At 43.3% G+C, this 16,042-nt stretch overlaps 1 protein-coding gene across 4 annotated transcripts; it reads right to left on the bottom strand.

The window, feature by feature from the left end:
• Positions 1 to 5,173: 5,173 nt before the first annotated feature.
• On the bottom strand, positions 5,174 to 13,768 carry LOC119196097 (S-adenosylhomocysteine hydrolase-like protein 1). Of its 4 annotated transcripts, none has more exons than XM_037451521.2 (17): positions 13,510 to 13,768; positions 10,579 to 10,690; positions 10,057 to 10,194; positions 9,747 to 9,847; positions 9,559 to 9,661; positions 9,386 to 9,480; positions 8,816 to 8,922; positions 8,620 to 8,736; positions 8,478 to 8,541; positions 8,300 to 8,388; positions 8,138 to 8,208; positions 7,967 to 8,061; positions 7,781 to 7,879; positions 6,878 to 6,946; positions 6,690 to 6,768; positions 6,462 to 6,582; positions 5,174 to 6,373 (listed from the first exon to the last, which is right to left on the bottom strand). In XM_037451521.2, the coding sequence occupies exons 1-17, from the start codon at positions 13,762 to 13,764 to the stop codon at positions 6,367 to 6,369; spliced, it is 1,722 nt and encodes a 573-aa protein (XP_037307418.2). In that variant the 5' UTR covers positions 13,765 to 13,768; the 3' UTR covers positions 5,174 to 6,366. The 4 variants fall into 4 exon arrangements, with proteins under 4 accessions (XP_037307418.2, XP_037307420.2, XP_037307419.2 ...); XM_037451523.2 differs by lacking the exon at positions 13,510 to 13,768 and adding an exon at positions 12,278 to 12,585; XM_037451522.2 differs by lacking the exon at positions 5,174 to 6,373 and having other exon boundaries at positions 6,458 to 6,582.
• Between the last annotated feature and the right edge of the window lie 2,274 nt (positions 13,769 to 16,042).

Here is a 16,042-nt window from a genome sequence, read left to right as displayed (position 1 = left end):
GATTTCTTTGAAAAGCAAAAAAATTAATAAATGTGCTTCCCTTGTAACTTGAAAAAAATAAATAAACATCTACAAAATATATAAACAATTATTTTGATTTTGTTTGTTCGATTTTTATTTCAGGGGTTAACATAAGAAACAACTATTTATCCTTAACATTTGTTTGATTTGTTGAAGCTGATGATTTAACGTAATGTCAGGTATCTGTCCACCAGGTGGCAGTCTCACCGTCACGGACTAAAGTTTAATAATAACTTCTTCTTTTTGTGTGTTTGTTTATGTTTAAAAAATTAATCAACTCCCTTTCTCTACATTATCCATATTATTTATTTAATCACTATCGGTGTAAACTATTAATTATTACTACATATGTCTTGTGCATGTAAGACTGTCCATTTCAGTGGATGAGCCTTTTGACACGTCACAATGAAAAAAGTACATTTGACTCAATTGATTTTTGATCTGCTTGAGTTTGGTGCATGTTGGCTTTTATTATGACTTGAATAGAACAACTCAATAGTTTGTTTTCGCATAAACAAGTGTACTTGAATTAGTACTTAAAAAGTTAAAGGTTAAAATTATGTGGATAGTATGGAAGCTTATTTCTGATAGAAATCAATAGAAAGTTGCTGATGATACAAAAATACAAAGAAATGCTTACGGTGAGTAACCCAACTGAAGTCATTTAATGAAAAAGTGGTTTTAACTGTCTATTATTACGTAAACGAATGAAAGGTGACCGTCCGGGAGCAGGACGCTCTTCAGCTCATAATGATCTTATGAAATATTCATTGCTGAGTGGCCACACGGTCTCTCTCTGAGTTTAGTTTCTTGTTTCAACATCAACATCAAGGGCAACGACTAGTAAGCCTTTGACTATTGTATTATATTCCCGATAGCTCAGATGAGCCGAAGAAAAATATGTGAAATTCTCTTACCAAACATCGTGAAATATGCATCCCAAGGTGTACCCATAATGTATTGTACTTATGTGTGACGTTTCTTTGACAGAACAACGAATACTCCAGAAAGGTGAGTAGTGATTCGTTTCAGGAATAAAAACAGAGGCATCCATTTAATTTCATGTTTTGTGAATATAAACTTCACGATGAGTGAAGTTATTTGGCGAGCAGCTGGCGCGTTGCGCACAGGAGGACGATGAGACGCCTCCTTCATAATGTATGGAGAGGACAAAGGAGGCACGGGTGGATTTCAGCGTCAACTGTGAAAAGCGCCGTAACCCAAACCCGCCCTGTGCCACTCGGACGGATTCACCTCAGCTGAAAGGATGATGCCTCTTTTTCCACCTGCAATCTGTCTAATGATCACCGACAGCCGGCACATGAGCCCCGCAGGCACCTTTGGGTGCCCGTATATAACCAGGAGCAGAGGAGGCCAGGAGCAACTTTGAATGCGCGTGCTGGGATGAGACGGAGCGGAGCAAGGTGCCCCACCCGCCGGATGCCGGTAGGTCTGCTGTGTGGATCATTATGAAACATGGTGAGTGGATGTCTGCTTTGCATCTATATGCAGCCCGAATGAAGAATGAAGTTAATTGACATCCTTTTGCGTCCGTTTTCCTTATTTCAAAGTTGGTGTTGCCGCTTTGGTCTTAACTTTGGGGTTTTCATTTTATATGACAATGATTCCGATTTTGTTGTGATCGTAGCAAACTAATTCTGGCAAAATGTAATTTCCAATAAACATGGTGATCACCCCCACTGCAGTGCGCATGCCGTGCGTAAAGGCGCAGGGGGGATGCGCCGTAGGCCTACTTCAGAGGCAGCAGAAGGAGCTAGAGGAGGGCGGCGTGGATTACTGTACCGCCAGTGGGTTAAGATGCTTAGCAACTAATTACCTGTCTGCTAAAATCCCCTGCCCTACAGCCCAAACAAGCTGTGCGGGGACAGAGACGTGGAGAGTTCACTGTGGACCGCTGGACTGAAGAAGTAAGTTAGCTCTCCTCTGGCTCATGCTTTTCGGAAAGGTTCTCTTCTTGTTCTTTCATGACTAAAACGTAGTTGTGTGGAAATTGAGGGATCCTTTTTGTAAGGTAAGACTTTATTAGACTACATTACACTTATCACCATGATCCTCATTGTTTAATTTAAATAATCGTCAGATGTGTTTAGTATGTGTGGATTAAGGTATTTATGTTGTTTATGTATCTTTAGCTGCTCCGATGATCATTAAAACTCTGTTAGAGAGCTTCATTTAACTCCACATTTCATAATGTAAAGATTTAATTCTGTAAACAAAGAGGTTTATTGACCTCAATTATAAAAGGAAAATGTCATTGTTGTACTCAATGTGGGTAATAATGTTCTTTGGGACTTTAAGAGAGAAATTAACATCTGAGGCGCAAATAAACGCAGCAACTCCTGGTGTTTACTTTCTATCTCTGTCTCTCTGCCCCCCCCCCCCCCCCCCCCTCACCCTCCTTCCACACCCTCCCCTCAAGCTTTTTACTCTATTGATCCCTCCCGGAAACGGGAAGATGAGCCCTGCTTTGGGACCCATTTGGAGCATCTCAAAAATCACTTAGAACATCATTCCCTACAGCCAGAATCAATCTCAGAGGCAGACCTGCTCCCCCAGCAGCACCAGTGGGGATCAGTAGGGGCACGGAGGCCTGAAATGTTCCAACAGCTAACAATAATCATATGATGACTTTCTGAAAGATTGATGCAAGCTCATTTCTGTACACATTTTCATGAAGAAACTGAGTGACCGACCACCGGACTGCAGACCTGTCAACCTGCACGCTGGGCGGGGGGCACAGGGCCGGGTTTACTGTCCATCACGTGTGTATGCAGGCCATTCTAATATTTCAGAATGACTTCTTCATGGGGAGATCTCATGCAAAAGATGGCGTTATATAGTTATATAGAAGTTATAAGACGGCTATATGTATGCAGCACACGTAATGTGGGACCACATCTCCTGTTCTGTGTATGGCACTGGTAGAATTCACTGTCGCAGCACACTATCAGTGAATTACCATAGGGCCATAAACAGAGTAGAGACAGAACCACAGTGCCTGCTTTCAAACCCCCATCTGCTTCCAATGTAAAACCAGAAGGTCCACTCATTTCTCATCTTCTCGGCCCGTTTTGGCACTAGCACATTTTTGCTTTGTCTCTTGCTGTTTGAGCAAACATGTGTGGTGCCAATATAGGACCAGACAGACACTCGGCTGTTTGCGAATGTCGCGGTGAGAGGAGGGCCAGACGCCGAGAGGATGCCCCGCCCCTCTAAGATGTCCCTGGTCATCACGGAGGCCCGTGCCCCCCCTCTGAGACGCCGTCCTGTGTAACCATAAACCCACTTGTCACTCAGATCGGGTCGCCGTGTCGACTGCACTCTCCCACAGTGTTTGGCAATGGTAGAACTCACTCTGGTGGGCTGGAAGGATCCGGTGGTTCTAGACTTGCCAACAACTGACCGAGAGCTTAAACCCCCCCCCCACCCCAGGATTACTTAATGTTTAGTAGTTGGGTGCAAGTAATTATCATTGTAGTTACAAAGGTCACGGGGTCAGGGAGCTTTAGGGGAGGTCATTGTTATGCCACCAGTAGGAATATTTCATTTAGACCCTGATGAGCAAGTGGCATCTTATAGGGCTGCGTGAGTGGGTGTGAATAGGTCAATGCTATAATTTAGTGTTTATTACAGTCAAAGGGTGCTTTATGAATGATTGTTGAGCGTCGTAAGGAACCGTGGGGGGTTCAAAGGTCAAAGGCCGCATACAGAAATTCATCACATGTCCAGTTGGATTGTGAATAATCTTGTCCTGCCTCTTATCTCCCTCAAAATGAAGCTATATACTGTAGTTGCTTCAGGGTCATCTAGGCCACACTTTGCTGATCATGACACCAAAGTGTCATCTTGAAAGTACTGAAGGTATGAACATTGGATTATTTGAACTATTGGGCCATCAGCCATTGATACTCATTGATACTACCGGTGGTACAGTGTCCATGTTGGTCGTTTGATTAATGTCCGATAAACGTTCATCATGTTTCATATCAATGCTGGGAAAGTCCATTATGGCCGCCTGCAGAGGATGTGAGGTTAAGTGGGCCAGCTGACGCACGCAGAGGAAGGAGGGAGGCCGACACGCTGACAGCTGGTACCAGTGATTAGTACCATGTATTGATACAGGGAAGACGTCAAAGCTCTTTAGGAAGAATCCCTAACAGTGAGGAGGTAAGGAAACACAAACACACACACACACACACACACACACAAAAGCCTGATGCACAACTTCCTGGTTGCTAAAACCGTTCTTAAACTAAGCACAAAGGTTCAACAACATATAGGCTGCACACACCATCTGTTATTCTCACATGCATCGCATTACACACACACATATGCACACACACACACATATGCACACACACACACACAAGCACACACACAAGCACACTTCCTTTGGCTTTGGAGATACTGGTAATAAAGGGGAATGAGTGGCGTCATTAGATTAAATGGGTGTGGAAGTCAGTGGATCTCCTCATTTGTCGCTCAGCCTAATGGTTGTTTAATCGTCTCTTCCACTCTTCTTTTGTACCGTGTTCCTTGCTTCTGTTTTATTAAAGACGTGTTGCAAAAATCACAACCTGGTAGTGAGTGGCACTTTATTCAGCCCATAGGAGATGAGCACATAGTACAAACCACATGGGACACCTTTCAGAAAAGGGACTATAGACTGGCCAAAAGGAGGTGCAAACTTTGATTGACTTACTAGAAACAGGCATTAGGGAATGAGACATTTGAGGTGAATGAATGCAATGCAGGAAGAGGAGGAGACCCTGGTTACGGCCCCCCCTCCCCGGCGTTGCTCTCCTGAAACACAGGTCAACCAGGATCTTCAGCCTCTCACACACAAACACTGGGAGACTAGATTACAGTAATCCAGGGACTCTGGGTATTTATAGGACTTCACGATCAGAGACAGATGGGAAAACATATAGTGGTTGTCAAATGACAGGTTGGATTTACTTGGAAAACAAATTTATTCAGAGTATCTACCCGGAATTTAGCAATTAACAGTAAGTACAAGAGGATCTATTATAAAAATAAAAGCTCAGTCGCAGCAAAAAAGCAGGAAACACAGTGTGAACTACATGTAGAGATTCTATGGTAATTAGATCATTCGTCTAATCAACAAATGTTTGCCCAGTTCAATACGTATCAGTACAATGTTGGACATGCATAACAGAGTAGACCTCCACACAGGCCCTTGTCATTGCAACCATTTTGACATTGCAGGTTTAAACACAGGTGTAATTGATAGAGACACGTCCCCATTCTACCTCGTGTCTCTCTTCAAGCGTCCGCTCAAGGAGTTCGGTGAAATGTGAGGGTGCAAACAACTTGACCTTTGGCCTCTTTTTAAAATATTTTGATCCACAATTCTGTGTGAATTGGATTTGTGAGAAAAGGCAAAATAATTTATCAGTGTCTGTTTCCCGTCCTTGTTCATGGTCGCAGAATTACGATTATCTTTATGAGCCATGAAATTTTAGCATGTTAATTATACTTATTTAGTTACAATGAACTATATTCAGATTTATGTGAAATCTCATATAACATCCGATATATACAGGTAAAACTGTTCTACAATTTTATTGTGTTTGACAAAACGCTTTTCATCAAGTAGAAATAATTACGGTCATTGAGTGTCACTCAAAGACAAAAGTGTTCTTACGCCCCCTGGTGGTCAAACAGTAAGTTATTAGTTAGTTCAGTGCATCATACAACAGTATTAAACCAAGTTAAATACTTTCATGCAGGTACAAATTGAGGACATCTTCCAGGGGAAAAAAGCAAATATGTTATTTTAATTATAATAATTGTGCATGCTTCACTTCAACTAACATTTAGAAATCAATATAAATATCTTGTTTTTATGGTCCATCACAATCCATCAGATATCAAACACACTGCGTCTACAGGCAATCATCCTAATATCTGGGATTTACATCTCAAATAGCAATTAGTTGATTATCAAGTACAGTTTTTCAACTGTATTCACTGTTGTTAGATAATTACATGCTTTGTTTATATGAAGTTTAGATGTTTAGTTGACAAAGATTACTAATAATATACTGAAAGGTGATCACATGTTATTGGTTAAATATACAGTATATTACTGCTACAATTGTACATCTTGTTATCATTTCATGCAGAAGAATAGCTATTATAACTATTTTAGCTTTAATTCCAAATTCACCATGATTACATTGTGAACATTTAAGAACAGGAAAAACGTAAAAACAAGGACAAATACTCTGCGCAAGCTCTTTTTGAGTCTGGGTAAGACTGAGTGTCCGTGCTTTTTACTTTGTAGAGTCCGCCGAAAAGTTAATACCTGTTTAAAAAAAAGAAAATAAATAGATTTCTGTCATAAAAAGCCATTGGGTGTTGATTTTCTGTGATGACAGTGCACAGGCCCTCACCTGTAGTAGTTGGGTTTGAAGGGTCCATGTTTGCTGATGCCCAGGTACTTGGCCTGTTCATCAGTCACCTCCGACAGGTGAGCGTCAAACGTCGGCAGGTGAAGGCTTGCAACATATTCATCTGAAATTAGATGAAGGGAATATTTTTCATGTCTGAGTGATGCTGTTTGTGGGAAGCAAGAAAGGTAAAAACTTGTATAATAACTGATATTCAAAAAGAGGACTTGCCCATCTTCTTTGGCAGCAGGTAGACGTCCTGTTTGTATCGTCCTTCTGGAGCGCTGTACAGCTCAATGAGAGCCAGAGCCTGACAAACAACAGTGACAGGTGACAGGTGACGACCACCAGCCTCCGTTTGACAGACACTTCCTCTCTCATATGTTTTGGAATAACACATAAAATACATCTCATAATACCTGCGTTGTGGCGGTGATGGAGAGGACGAATGAGGGGACCGTGGAGCAGCTCAGGTTCAGCAAACGACCCTGTGTCAAAATAAAAAAAGACACAATGACAAACTGTGAATTTTATAATGTCAAATTATTATATAGAATTCTCCTCAAGTATCCCTCTGTCCGTCTCCGTCTCCATGATCAGGTAAATGTCACGGTTTGGGTTCTTGTTTTATTTTGTAGTTCAATGTCTCTTGTGTCCCTGGGTAACTTCACTTCCTGCCTTGTCCTGTCTTCCCCTGTGATTGTCTGCCGTGCCTGATCCTTTCCACCTGTGTTCAATCACCTGCACCTCCCTTGTGTGTTTAAGCCCTGTGAGTCTCTTGTCTTGTGTGGCGTCATTACATGTCGACGTTCTGTGTCGTGTCAAGTAAGTCTGTTTGTGTTTTCAAAGTCCACGTCCCTGTTTTTTGTCTGTTTTGTTTTCGCCTCCTTCCTGCCCTTTTTTGGTTGGAGCGATTTTGATTTTGAGTTTTTGACCATTAAAGTCCTTTTGTTTTTTCATTAACTCCGCGTCTGAGTCCTCCCTCCTTGCCCCCCCGCACCCGCGCCCTGACAGTAAATCTGTTCCTAGATCATCAACAGCTTAATTCATCATCATGAGTGTAAGACTGCCCTGGAAACGTTGCTATGAAAAATAGCATCCTGAAATGAGGTCATATTAACATATAGTCAACCTTGAAGACATACTCAATCCCAACGGTCAATAGATGTAACCCAATAAGCATTTCTAACTTCATTAGCGAAGCAGGAAGCCAGTCATTAGTGCAACAAGAGCCCCTTCAGGGTTGTCAAAACGCTTCACTTTCCAGTGCTGGTGTGTAGTAATAATGATAATACTATCAACGATGATAACGGCATCATCACCTCAGCCAGCAGGACGATTCTTTTGCCATCCGGCCAAACAACGTGGTCCACTTGCGGCCTCACACGCTCCCACCTGAGCTCTGCCGTCTGCAGGCTCCCCTGAGAGGAAACACCCAAAGTCACCTTCATCCACAGGGGAACATGCACACACAAAAAGCTATGCACAAACACACAAACGCCTCATACCAAATCAACCTCGGTGCTGGAGTTTCCCATGTTGCAGAGTATGCAGCCATCCTTCATTCTGTCCAGATGCTCCCTTCCCACCACGTTTTTATTGCCTGCAGAGAGAAGCAGATGAAGCAGACTGCAACAGTGTTGATGCTTTTTTTTTTTTTTTTTAATAGCAGCGGTTACCTGTGCAAGTGATGACCAGGTCTACCTGCCGGGCCACTTCACTCAGTCTAACCACTCTGAAGCCATCCATGCTAAGAGGAGGAGTGAAAACTATTTCATACTGTTTTTGCCATTGACAGATTAAAACACTTCACATCTATGCTGATGAAAGCTTCTTCATACCATGCCTGAAGGGCACAGATGGGATCCACTTCTGTGACGTACATAATCGTGCCCAACGCTTTCAGGGCCGCACAGCAACCTTTGCCAACCTGCAGGAAGACAGAAAGGTAAAGTTGGTAAAGCTGCGTAAACGTCACATGTGCTCAGCAGCACGGGGAATATTCTTTGTTTCACTGACCTCCCCGTATCCGCACACCACCACCTGTTTTCCTCCGAACATGACGCCGGTGGTTCTCTTCAACCTGACGGGAGAGATCAACGCAGTCAGGCTCGGTTCTGGAGCGACGGCTCGACACGACGCTCACAATGGGATTCATTACCCGTCCAGTATGGACTCCTTGCAGCTGTAGAGGTTGTCGAATTTCTGCTTGGTCACCGAGTCGTTAACGTTGATGGCCGGGACGGACAGCCTGCCTGCCTTCGACATCTGGTACAAGCTGAAACATGGGGTGGGAGACACGTGTGTGTGAAGTGGAGAAGGACTTTGCAGGAATATCATCGCAGTAAGAAGCGTACCGATGGATGCCTGTAACGCTTTCCTCCACGATGCCTTTGATATTCTTGAACAGGCTTGGGTGCTTGTTATGGATCCAATGGGTCAGATCGCCGCCATCATCCAGAATCTGTGGGGGGGTTTAAACTCTTTATCGATGCAACCTTTCCATCTGCAGTAGTGGAAGGCTCATTTGAACCAATGCAAGTCCATCCAGTGTGTTTAGCACAGAGGCCTTAGTTCTGCTTAGTGTGTTAAATTACATTTTACATTTGTTACTCAAGCATTAAAATCTACAAATCTTAAAGTAAACAGTGTATTTATTATGTATTACTGTATATTCAGGAAGAAACATTATCAATAAGGTAAAATAAGAACAATTCAAAAAGAAAAGCAAGAAAAACCGAAAGAATAATCCATATTTACTAATAACCGTACATACTGTATTTCTATTAGTACTTTCAAGTATGTTTATTGTACAGGCTGATTTTATTTTAATTGTCAAGGTTAATCTTAATTTCGCTGTGGTGAACTGCAGTCAATCTTGAAATGAATGAGGAGGACTGTGCTCTCATCGAACAGAACCACGGTACCATGTTGGGCGTCCAGGTCTCAGCACCGACGCAGCGGTCGATGCACCACCAGAAGTCGTCTTCGGATTCTCCTTTCCATGCAAACACCGGTGTGCCTGAGATATGGAGCAGGTGATGTAATGACAGAACATGTGATGAGTCAGTTCTGAGGGACCATCTTGCAGAGACCTCACCTCCTTCAGCCAGAGCAGCCGCCACAGCGTTCTGAGTGGAGAAGATGTTACAGGCTGCCCAGCGACACTGGGCTCCCAAAACAGAGAGCGTCTCAATCAACACCTGCAAGAAGAACCAGCATCAGTTTAAAAAAAGGTGTGTTCAAAAATCGACATCAATATTGTGAGTGTGTGTTTGTTAAACTGACCGCTGTGTGCGCGGTGATGTGTGTGCAGCCTAAGACTTTGGCTCCAGCCAACGGCTTCTCTCCACCTGCTCCTTTCCTCAGGACCATTAACGCCGGCATTTCTGAGCATCAGAGGAGGGACAGAGTTCATTTTGGGAGACATGGGTGCCGGTTGCAGGGTACCGGTCGATGTTCTGGTAGCGATCCGACTGGGATTCTATTCAGCTGCCTTTATTGATGGGCTTCTTTGTGTTGCATGGCTGGAAGGGTGCTACATGTAGTGTTTTTTTTATTATCTTTAAACAGTGGTCCGACGACTCTTTGTCTTTACCTTTCTGTGCAATCATTATTTCTCTGCGCCCAAATTCTGCCTGTTTGATGTTTTTGATGCAGAAGTCAGAGAGGCCCTGGTGAGTCTTCTGAGGCTTGTCCCTGGGGGAGGACTCATCCTCTGAGCTGCCACTGCCCACTGCAACACACAGGGAATGTGTATGAAAAATGTCCATATATATATATATATTTATATTTTGGGAAAGCTTGAAAGTTGTCAAAAGGTTCTGGTTTTGTTATTTGGATTCTGACTCAAAATTCTTTTATCTTTGAGCTTTTGAAGTCTGTAAAAACTCTGGCAGTGAATGAGACGTTTTAGAAAGGCTCCCAGAGGCGATTAGGACCAATTTAAAGACTTATTTCTTCACAAAGACTTTTCCTTTTAATCAAGGCACACAGGCTAATCCCTGGGGTCTTTGCTTCTCATGCTGCTCGGGTCAGAACCAGCTCAGTTTATCTAAAAAAGACATGTGATCAGACTTGAGAGCGTTGATGTGTGTTGTGTGTTTGCATGTTTCCGTACCTGAACCGTAGCTATCGGTAGAGGACTGTGAGATGGAATAAGACAAAGCGGGACGTCCCGTGTTGGAGGTGCGTTTGTTGAGTTCTTGCTTCGGGTCGGTAATCTGGATTTGCTTCGTAGCCCAAAAAAAGAAGTGACAAAAACACACAAAGTACACTCGTTACTTCCCTGCACGTCAAAAACATACATTTTCACCAACTACAAACCCGAAACATACCCGATGTAGTTATGATAACCAAAATGACACACAACCCCCCCCCCCCCCCCCCCCCGCTCACAGCCCGTCACCATCACAGATCTCCTTCCCTTCCCCTCGAAGCCCCCAAATCTGCTGCTGCCTCACCGTCCACTGTGGCTGTTTGAAGGCCACGCGGCTGCCACATGACCCCCTCCTGTCCATGTCCGCTCCCCCCGCCTGCTTGCCCGACTCTGCTGCCCGAGCTTAAGGTCCGGCTCAAAAAACCCCTTCAGACACCCTCGCTCGGCTCAGCCCGCCTCCAGAAGGCCAACGTGTGCATTCACAGCTTTACGTATTAGGGACAAAGGTTCAATGGGACCATTGAGTTGGCCACTGTGCATTTAAAAAATGATTTGCATATAAAACTACAAACCACTGTATGTGTGTGACGCACACTGCACAGCACGTCTTTATTCAAGTTCATGAAGGGCAGATCCACAGAGTCAACACATACAGTGCGGTTTACACAAATCACACAAATCAGAAGAAACCTCCATTTAATCTCTCTTACTCTTTTTCAGACACGTTTAGAAAAAAAGAAACGATCCAGGGTTACAAAGGTTTGGGCACCATGGCACAAAGACCCAAGGTCACCGTCTCCATTAGGAACAAACACAACACAACGTCATATCATCTGACACGTCGCACAAAGTCAAGCTCTCAGCTGTCATCAAAAATGTTACGGCCGCTATTTGGTTTGGACACTTTATATACAGTAAATACGAAGTCCTGACACTAGCGTGACGTCTTGTGACATTTGAGGTTCAATCACTTTCATTCAGGGTTAAACGAGGCATCGCGTTACGCTGCTCATCCCTCGTTAAGCCGTCCTCAGATACTCGTTAGGAGCCATTAAACATGAAGTGGTGAACATTCATAACGAGAATCTCTGTGGGAGCTTTTCAGCTCTCTGCTGCCCTTTGACTTTTGATCAATTACCCGTCTAACAAATTTGCTTTGTTATTGTTCCTTCTTAATCTTAATGACATAAAATATACTTCACTGTGATTAGCTGATAAATGTTTGAACGTCAAATTTGCTGATCTGAAAGAATCCTGAATTTCAGACAAACTAATAACAAAGACTATATTAACAGAAGTAGAGTTAAAATGACAGACACAGCTTGCACTTACGCAAGCAGCTGCTCAATCTTTAACATGCAAATTAAGCTGTGGCTTGAGGCCATGTGAAAGTTAACTTAATGATTACAAATCTCTTACAATCCAACACGGTTGTGTGTTTGTAAATGTGTCCAAAAACCATTGATTTGTTACCTAAAAAAAGTCTGAAATGTTTTGTTAATCCGTAAAACCCAAAACATTTCTCGGTTTTAGTGGTTAAAACATTTATTACAATGCATTTGAGGACTCACGACATAAGGGTTAGTATAGTCATTCATCATTAACATCTGACTGGCTCCCTGAAAGACACTTAGAAAAGAAGGAGAGAGCAGCGTGGTACCTTGAGGCGGATGGATTGCACCGGCTCCCGGTCCCGGCCTTTAGTTACATTCACTAAATTGTACACTTTCCTCATGCTGGGAGAGTCACACGGACCACGGCTTCTCTGCAGGCGGATGCAGTTAAACTGGTGACCGAGTTCACAGTGAGACGCTTTATGACACACCTTCACCACCCCCATCAGGCCCAGGTGACGGGTGGAAAGAAGACAAAGAGAGAGAATGAAAGGGTCTTTGTGGCTTGTACAGCGGAGAGAAATGTAGAGAAATAGCTTAGAGATGAAGAGAAGAAAGAGTTGAAAGCTTGGTTCAGTGTTACTCCATTTATTTACAGTAAAGTGCACTTTGCTCCCGGATCATTTATTAAATAAACAACAGAGTGATGTACATGTACTACACTCACATCGTTCTAACTTCACACCAACAGATTTGATGTTTTCTTCCTTAGATCTTTTTCAAATGCAGCAGTATGCCTTGAGTTAGCGATGAACACTTTAAAAAATGAATTAAAAAATGTCATTTAGTGTGTCATGTAATGTCGTTTACTGTTCAGGCACGAGATGCAGACAATATGAACTCCTTGTTAAAGCATATATTGCTGAATCAAAAGATGAAAACTAGTTTGAATTCCAAGCCACCAGAACAACGGACCTAAAACGCCCTTTTTCTATTTCTAAGTCCTGCGAACATGTCACAGAGCACAGGTAGAAGCTTCCAGCTTATTTCTGATGGATACATTTATATATACAGTATATATATATATATGAAGGAAGTGAGGTTAAGAAGAGCCTTAAACACAAGGACAGTACAGGCCAACTATCCCTAGCATACAGGGGGGCCATTTTTTTAATGAACCTCAGTGCTCCCTGGTATAAAGTATAAGAAGAGGAAAGGCATTGAAACGATGCATGCATACATCCAGTATCAGATGTAAAAGTAGCAGCACCATCCCTTTTTCACACCGTTTTATCCTCTTCACAACACGCTGAATGTGAAATTTAAAAGAAACAGATTACTTCTCCCTTATGTAAGAGACGACACAAGTTAAGTGTGTGTGAATGCGTGGTCAAACATTCATAGAGGCCTGCACCTTGAAAAACCATTGACAGCCTAAGTACATGCAGATCCACGCTTGCTGCTCACAGCGCCTACAGGTGCTCACACGTGTGAAACGTCTTGATCTTCACAGGCTCGACCAACAGTGCAGCCAGAGCCAAGAAATGTAGCAGCTCACCATGTCAGTCTTCAGAGCTTCAGTCACCAGCTCTCCTGTCCCAGACATGTCCGCCCCGTCTCTGTCCCGACCCTGAGCTGTCCTCCTGCACTCTGCTGCCTTCAGCATCTGCCGCAGGTTGGGGCTGCATTTTACCGACTGATGTTTGGTGATTTCCTCCTGCGCCTTTCCATTGACCACGTGAGGTTCCGGATATTCATCCGGTAGTGGCAGGTCCTTCCAGGAGGCTCCAGGCTGGTCCCTTTCCTCTGCCATTACTCCACCACTGGCAGCCAGTAATGACGTGATTTAGAGTCCTTCTCAGGTGATCAGACAGCAGACCAGCTGACGGTTTGGACGTCCCCTGCCCACATGCATACTGTGCTTCCTCCTGTGAGCCGTCTGTTTACTGTAAACAGCAGCAGCAGCTCTCAGGTTACTTTGAATGAATGTAAAGCACATAATTACACCTGTGTGCAGTGTGCACATGGTAGAAGTGCAACTCACCTCCACCAAAGTCCCATATAGGCCAACGTGTGCCCTCATGTGGTCTTTGGCACTGAAAGGATTCTGGTTCATTTAGAAGCACTCAGACTCGAGACCTCAGGCTCAGACTTTTAAGGCCACTTCTTGCTTTTGTGTTATCTTTGATAACAATTGCTCAAGCCACAATGAGCACAAAGACCTGAGTGCAACGCAAACAGAACAGTACACTATAAACAGGCTTTAGTGTGTCCCCATGGTAACCGACACACAACCTTTACACGTCTATTTCCAGGCTGAATCTCAAAAAGTCTGCTGTAGTTAACAGAATTTAAATAAATTATTTTTAGCCTTTATGTTCAACTAATGGCTTTCATCAAGTTGTTAAAATTACAATATAGCACAGAACATCAAGGTTTTCATCCATTTAACCCTCCTGTAGCCTTCACATTTACTAACATATTTTATACACATAGATAATTATCACAGTTCAAATGCTAAGTTTATGTATTAGGAACTTTGTGCTTGTTTGTTCGCATTCAATTAAAAAAAAACAGACAACCAGCCCTTAAACCTTCAGGATTACCTGTTAGGCGACTATGCAGAGATGTTTTTCAGGTGCTTCCTGAGGGGATTTACACCTGCATATTCCAGCCCCAGCTAGAGGATGCATCACGTGCTGCCCATATTGTGGTACCGTTTTTGGCCGGTTTGCTGGGAATGTGTCGTATGAAGGGATGGCGTCCACGAAATGCAACCGGACATTCACCCACTGGACCATAACCGCTGAACCCACCTGCCCCAAACATCCCGCACTGCTGCAAGTTGTTTCTCTGTCATCAAAGCGTATGACAAGGTGTTTAGAGACATGGTGGCTGGAAATCTTGCCCTTCCAGTGTCAGCATTCCAAAGGCTTTGTCCTTTTGACTTGTACACTCACAATGAGCAACTCAATGTAGTAACGCCTGCCCTCGAGATTTGTCATCTCAAGTATGTCCCTTTTTGATTGGTGGTGTTATGAAGAGCTCAAATGCTGATTTTATGTAACGGACATGGCTGACAGCGTATCTGGAGGGACCTGGAACCATCTGCAACCCCTCACCAAACCCAATCTGGTTCAAAGGTGTTACTTTGTAGATTGGTTCATAATATGCTGCAGATGGCGATTTCGTGCCTGATCTGTGGATGACCTTTTGTGTTTATACAGCCCGGGGTCAAATTGACACACCGATGCGTACAGCATGTACAGACAGGACATTAAAAACATATCATCACGTTCATTTTACCCGGTTGTCCGCGTTAAATTGGCAAAGGTCATAAAATATGAAGCAAAACAAATAATGTTAATTATTTATTTGGCGACGTTAAACATTGAAGGGGGTCAAATTGACTCCGAAAGTAATAGGAGGGTTAAATAAATAGCCAGTGTGAACAGGTGGAATGACTCAAGCAAGCAAACTGGTTTCATATGAGCAGCTGACTGGTGATAGTTATTATAACATACAACAAGAAATCTGTTTTTTGTGTTGTGGTGGTAAATCCTACTGTGCAGTTTAATTTAACTGTGCAATAAACACACAGAAACAACAGAAGCTCACATTCAGAAAAGCTCTCCTTCACAGTATAATATAAATGCATGTTTTAAATGGTGATGCAACAGTTATTTTGGCTTTCAGTTTTCTACCACTGAGCGTTCAAGTGATGGAGTGTCCCTAAATAACATGTGTTTTCTTCCACCAGATGGCATAACAGTTCCACAGGAGTTCCCCCTCTGCAGAGATGGTGAAACCTTTTGTCCTTCCTCTGGTGTGAGAAGTTTGGGGAAGGTTTGTTTAGTTTTCTTCTTCTCTGTTTCTGTGTCTAAAAGGGAACCAGGAGAGGTTAATGAAGCTCAGTCCAGCTGGAGGAGAAATGGGAGGAAAAAACAGTCTGAGTCCCTCGGGTGCTCTCCCTCCCTCCCCCAAACCATTCTGTTTCTCATTTCTATGAAGTGCAGGAATTTCAAACTCTGGTGTTAAATTAGGAGGGTTTGAAAATGTCGCGGTGGTCAGTAAGTTGTTTTCCATTGGAC

The sequence above is a fragment of the Pungitius pungitius genome, chromosome 6 (genome assembly GCF_949316345.1).
Source record: "Pungitius pungitius chromosome 6, fPunPun2.1, whole genome shotgun sequence".
In the NCBI taxonomy this organism is placed as follows: Eukaryota; Metazoa; Chordata; class Actinopteri; order Perciformes; family Gasterosteidae; genus Pungitius; species Pungitius pungitius.
Note: the sequence above shows the minus strand (reverse complement) of the source record. Positions and strands in the feature narration are given on the sequence as shown.

Excerpts from the sequence above, each read along its gene's own strand:
- LOC119196097 (XM_037451521.2), bottom strand. The coding sequence starts at position 13,764 with ATGGCAGAGGAAAGGGACCAGCCTGGAGCCTCCTGGAAGGACCTGCCA. Across the intron at positions 9,481-9,558 it reads GGCTGCTCTGGCTGAAGGAG|GCACACCGGTGTTTGCATGG; the intron begins GTGAGGTCTCTG and ends TCCATATCTCAG. Across the intron at positions 6,769-6,877 it reads CCATCACCGCCACAACGCAG|GCTCTGGCTCTCATTGAGCT; the intron begins GTATTATGAGAT and ends GTTGTTTGTCAG.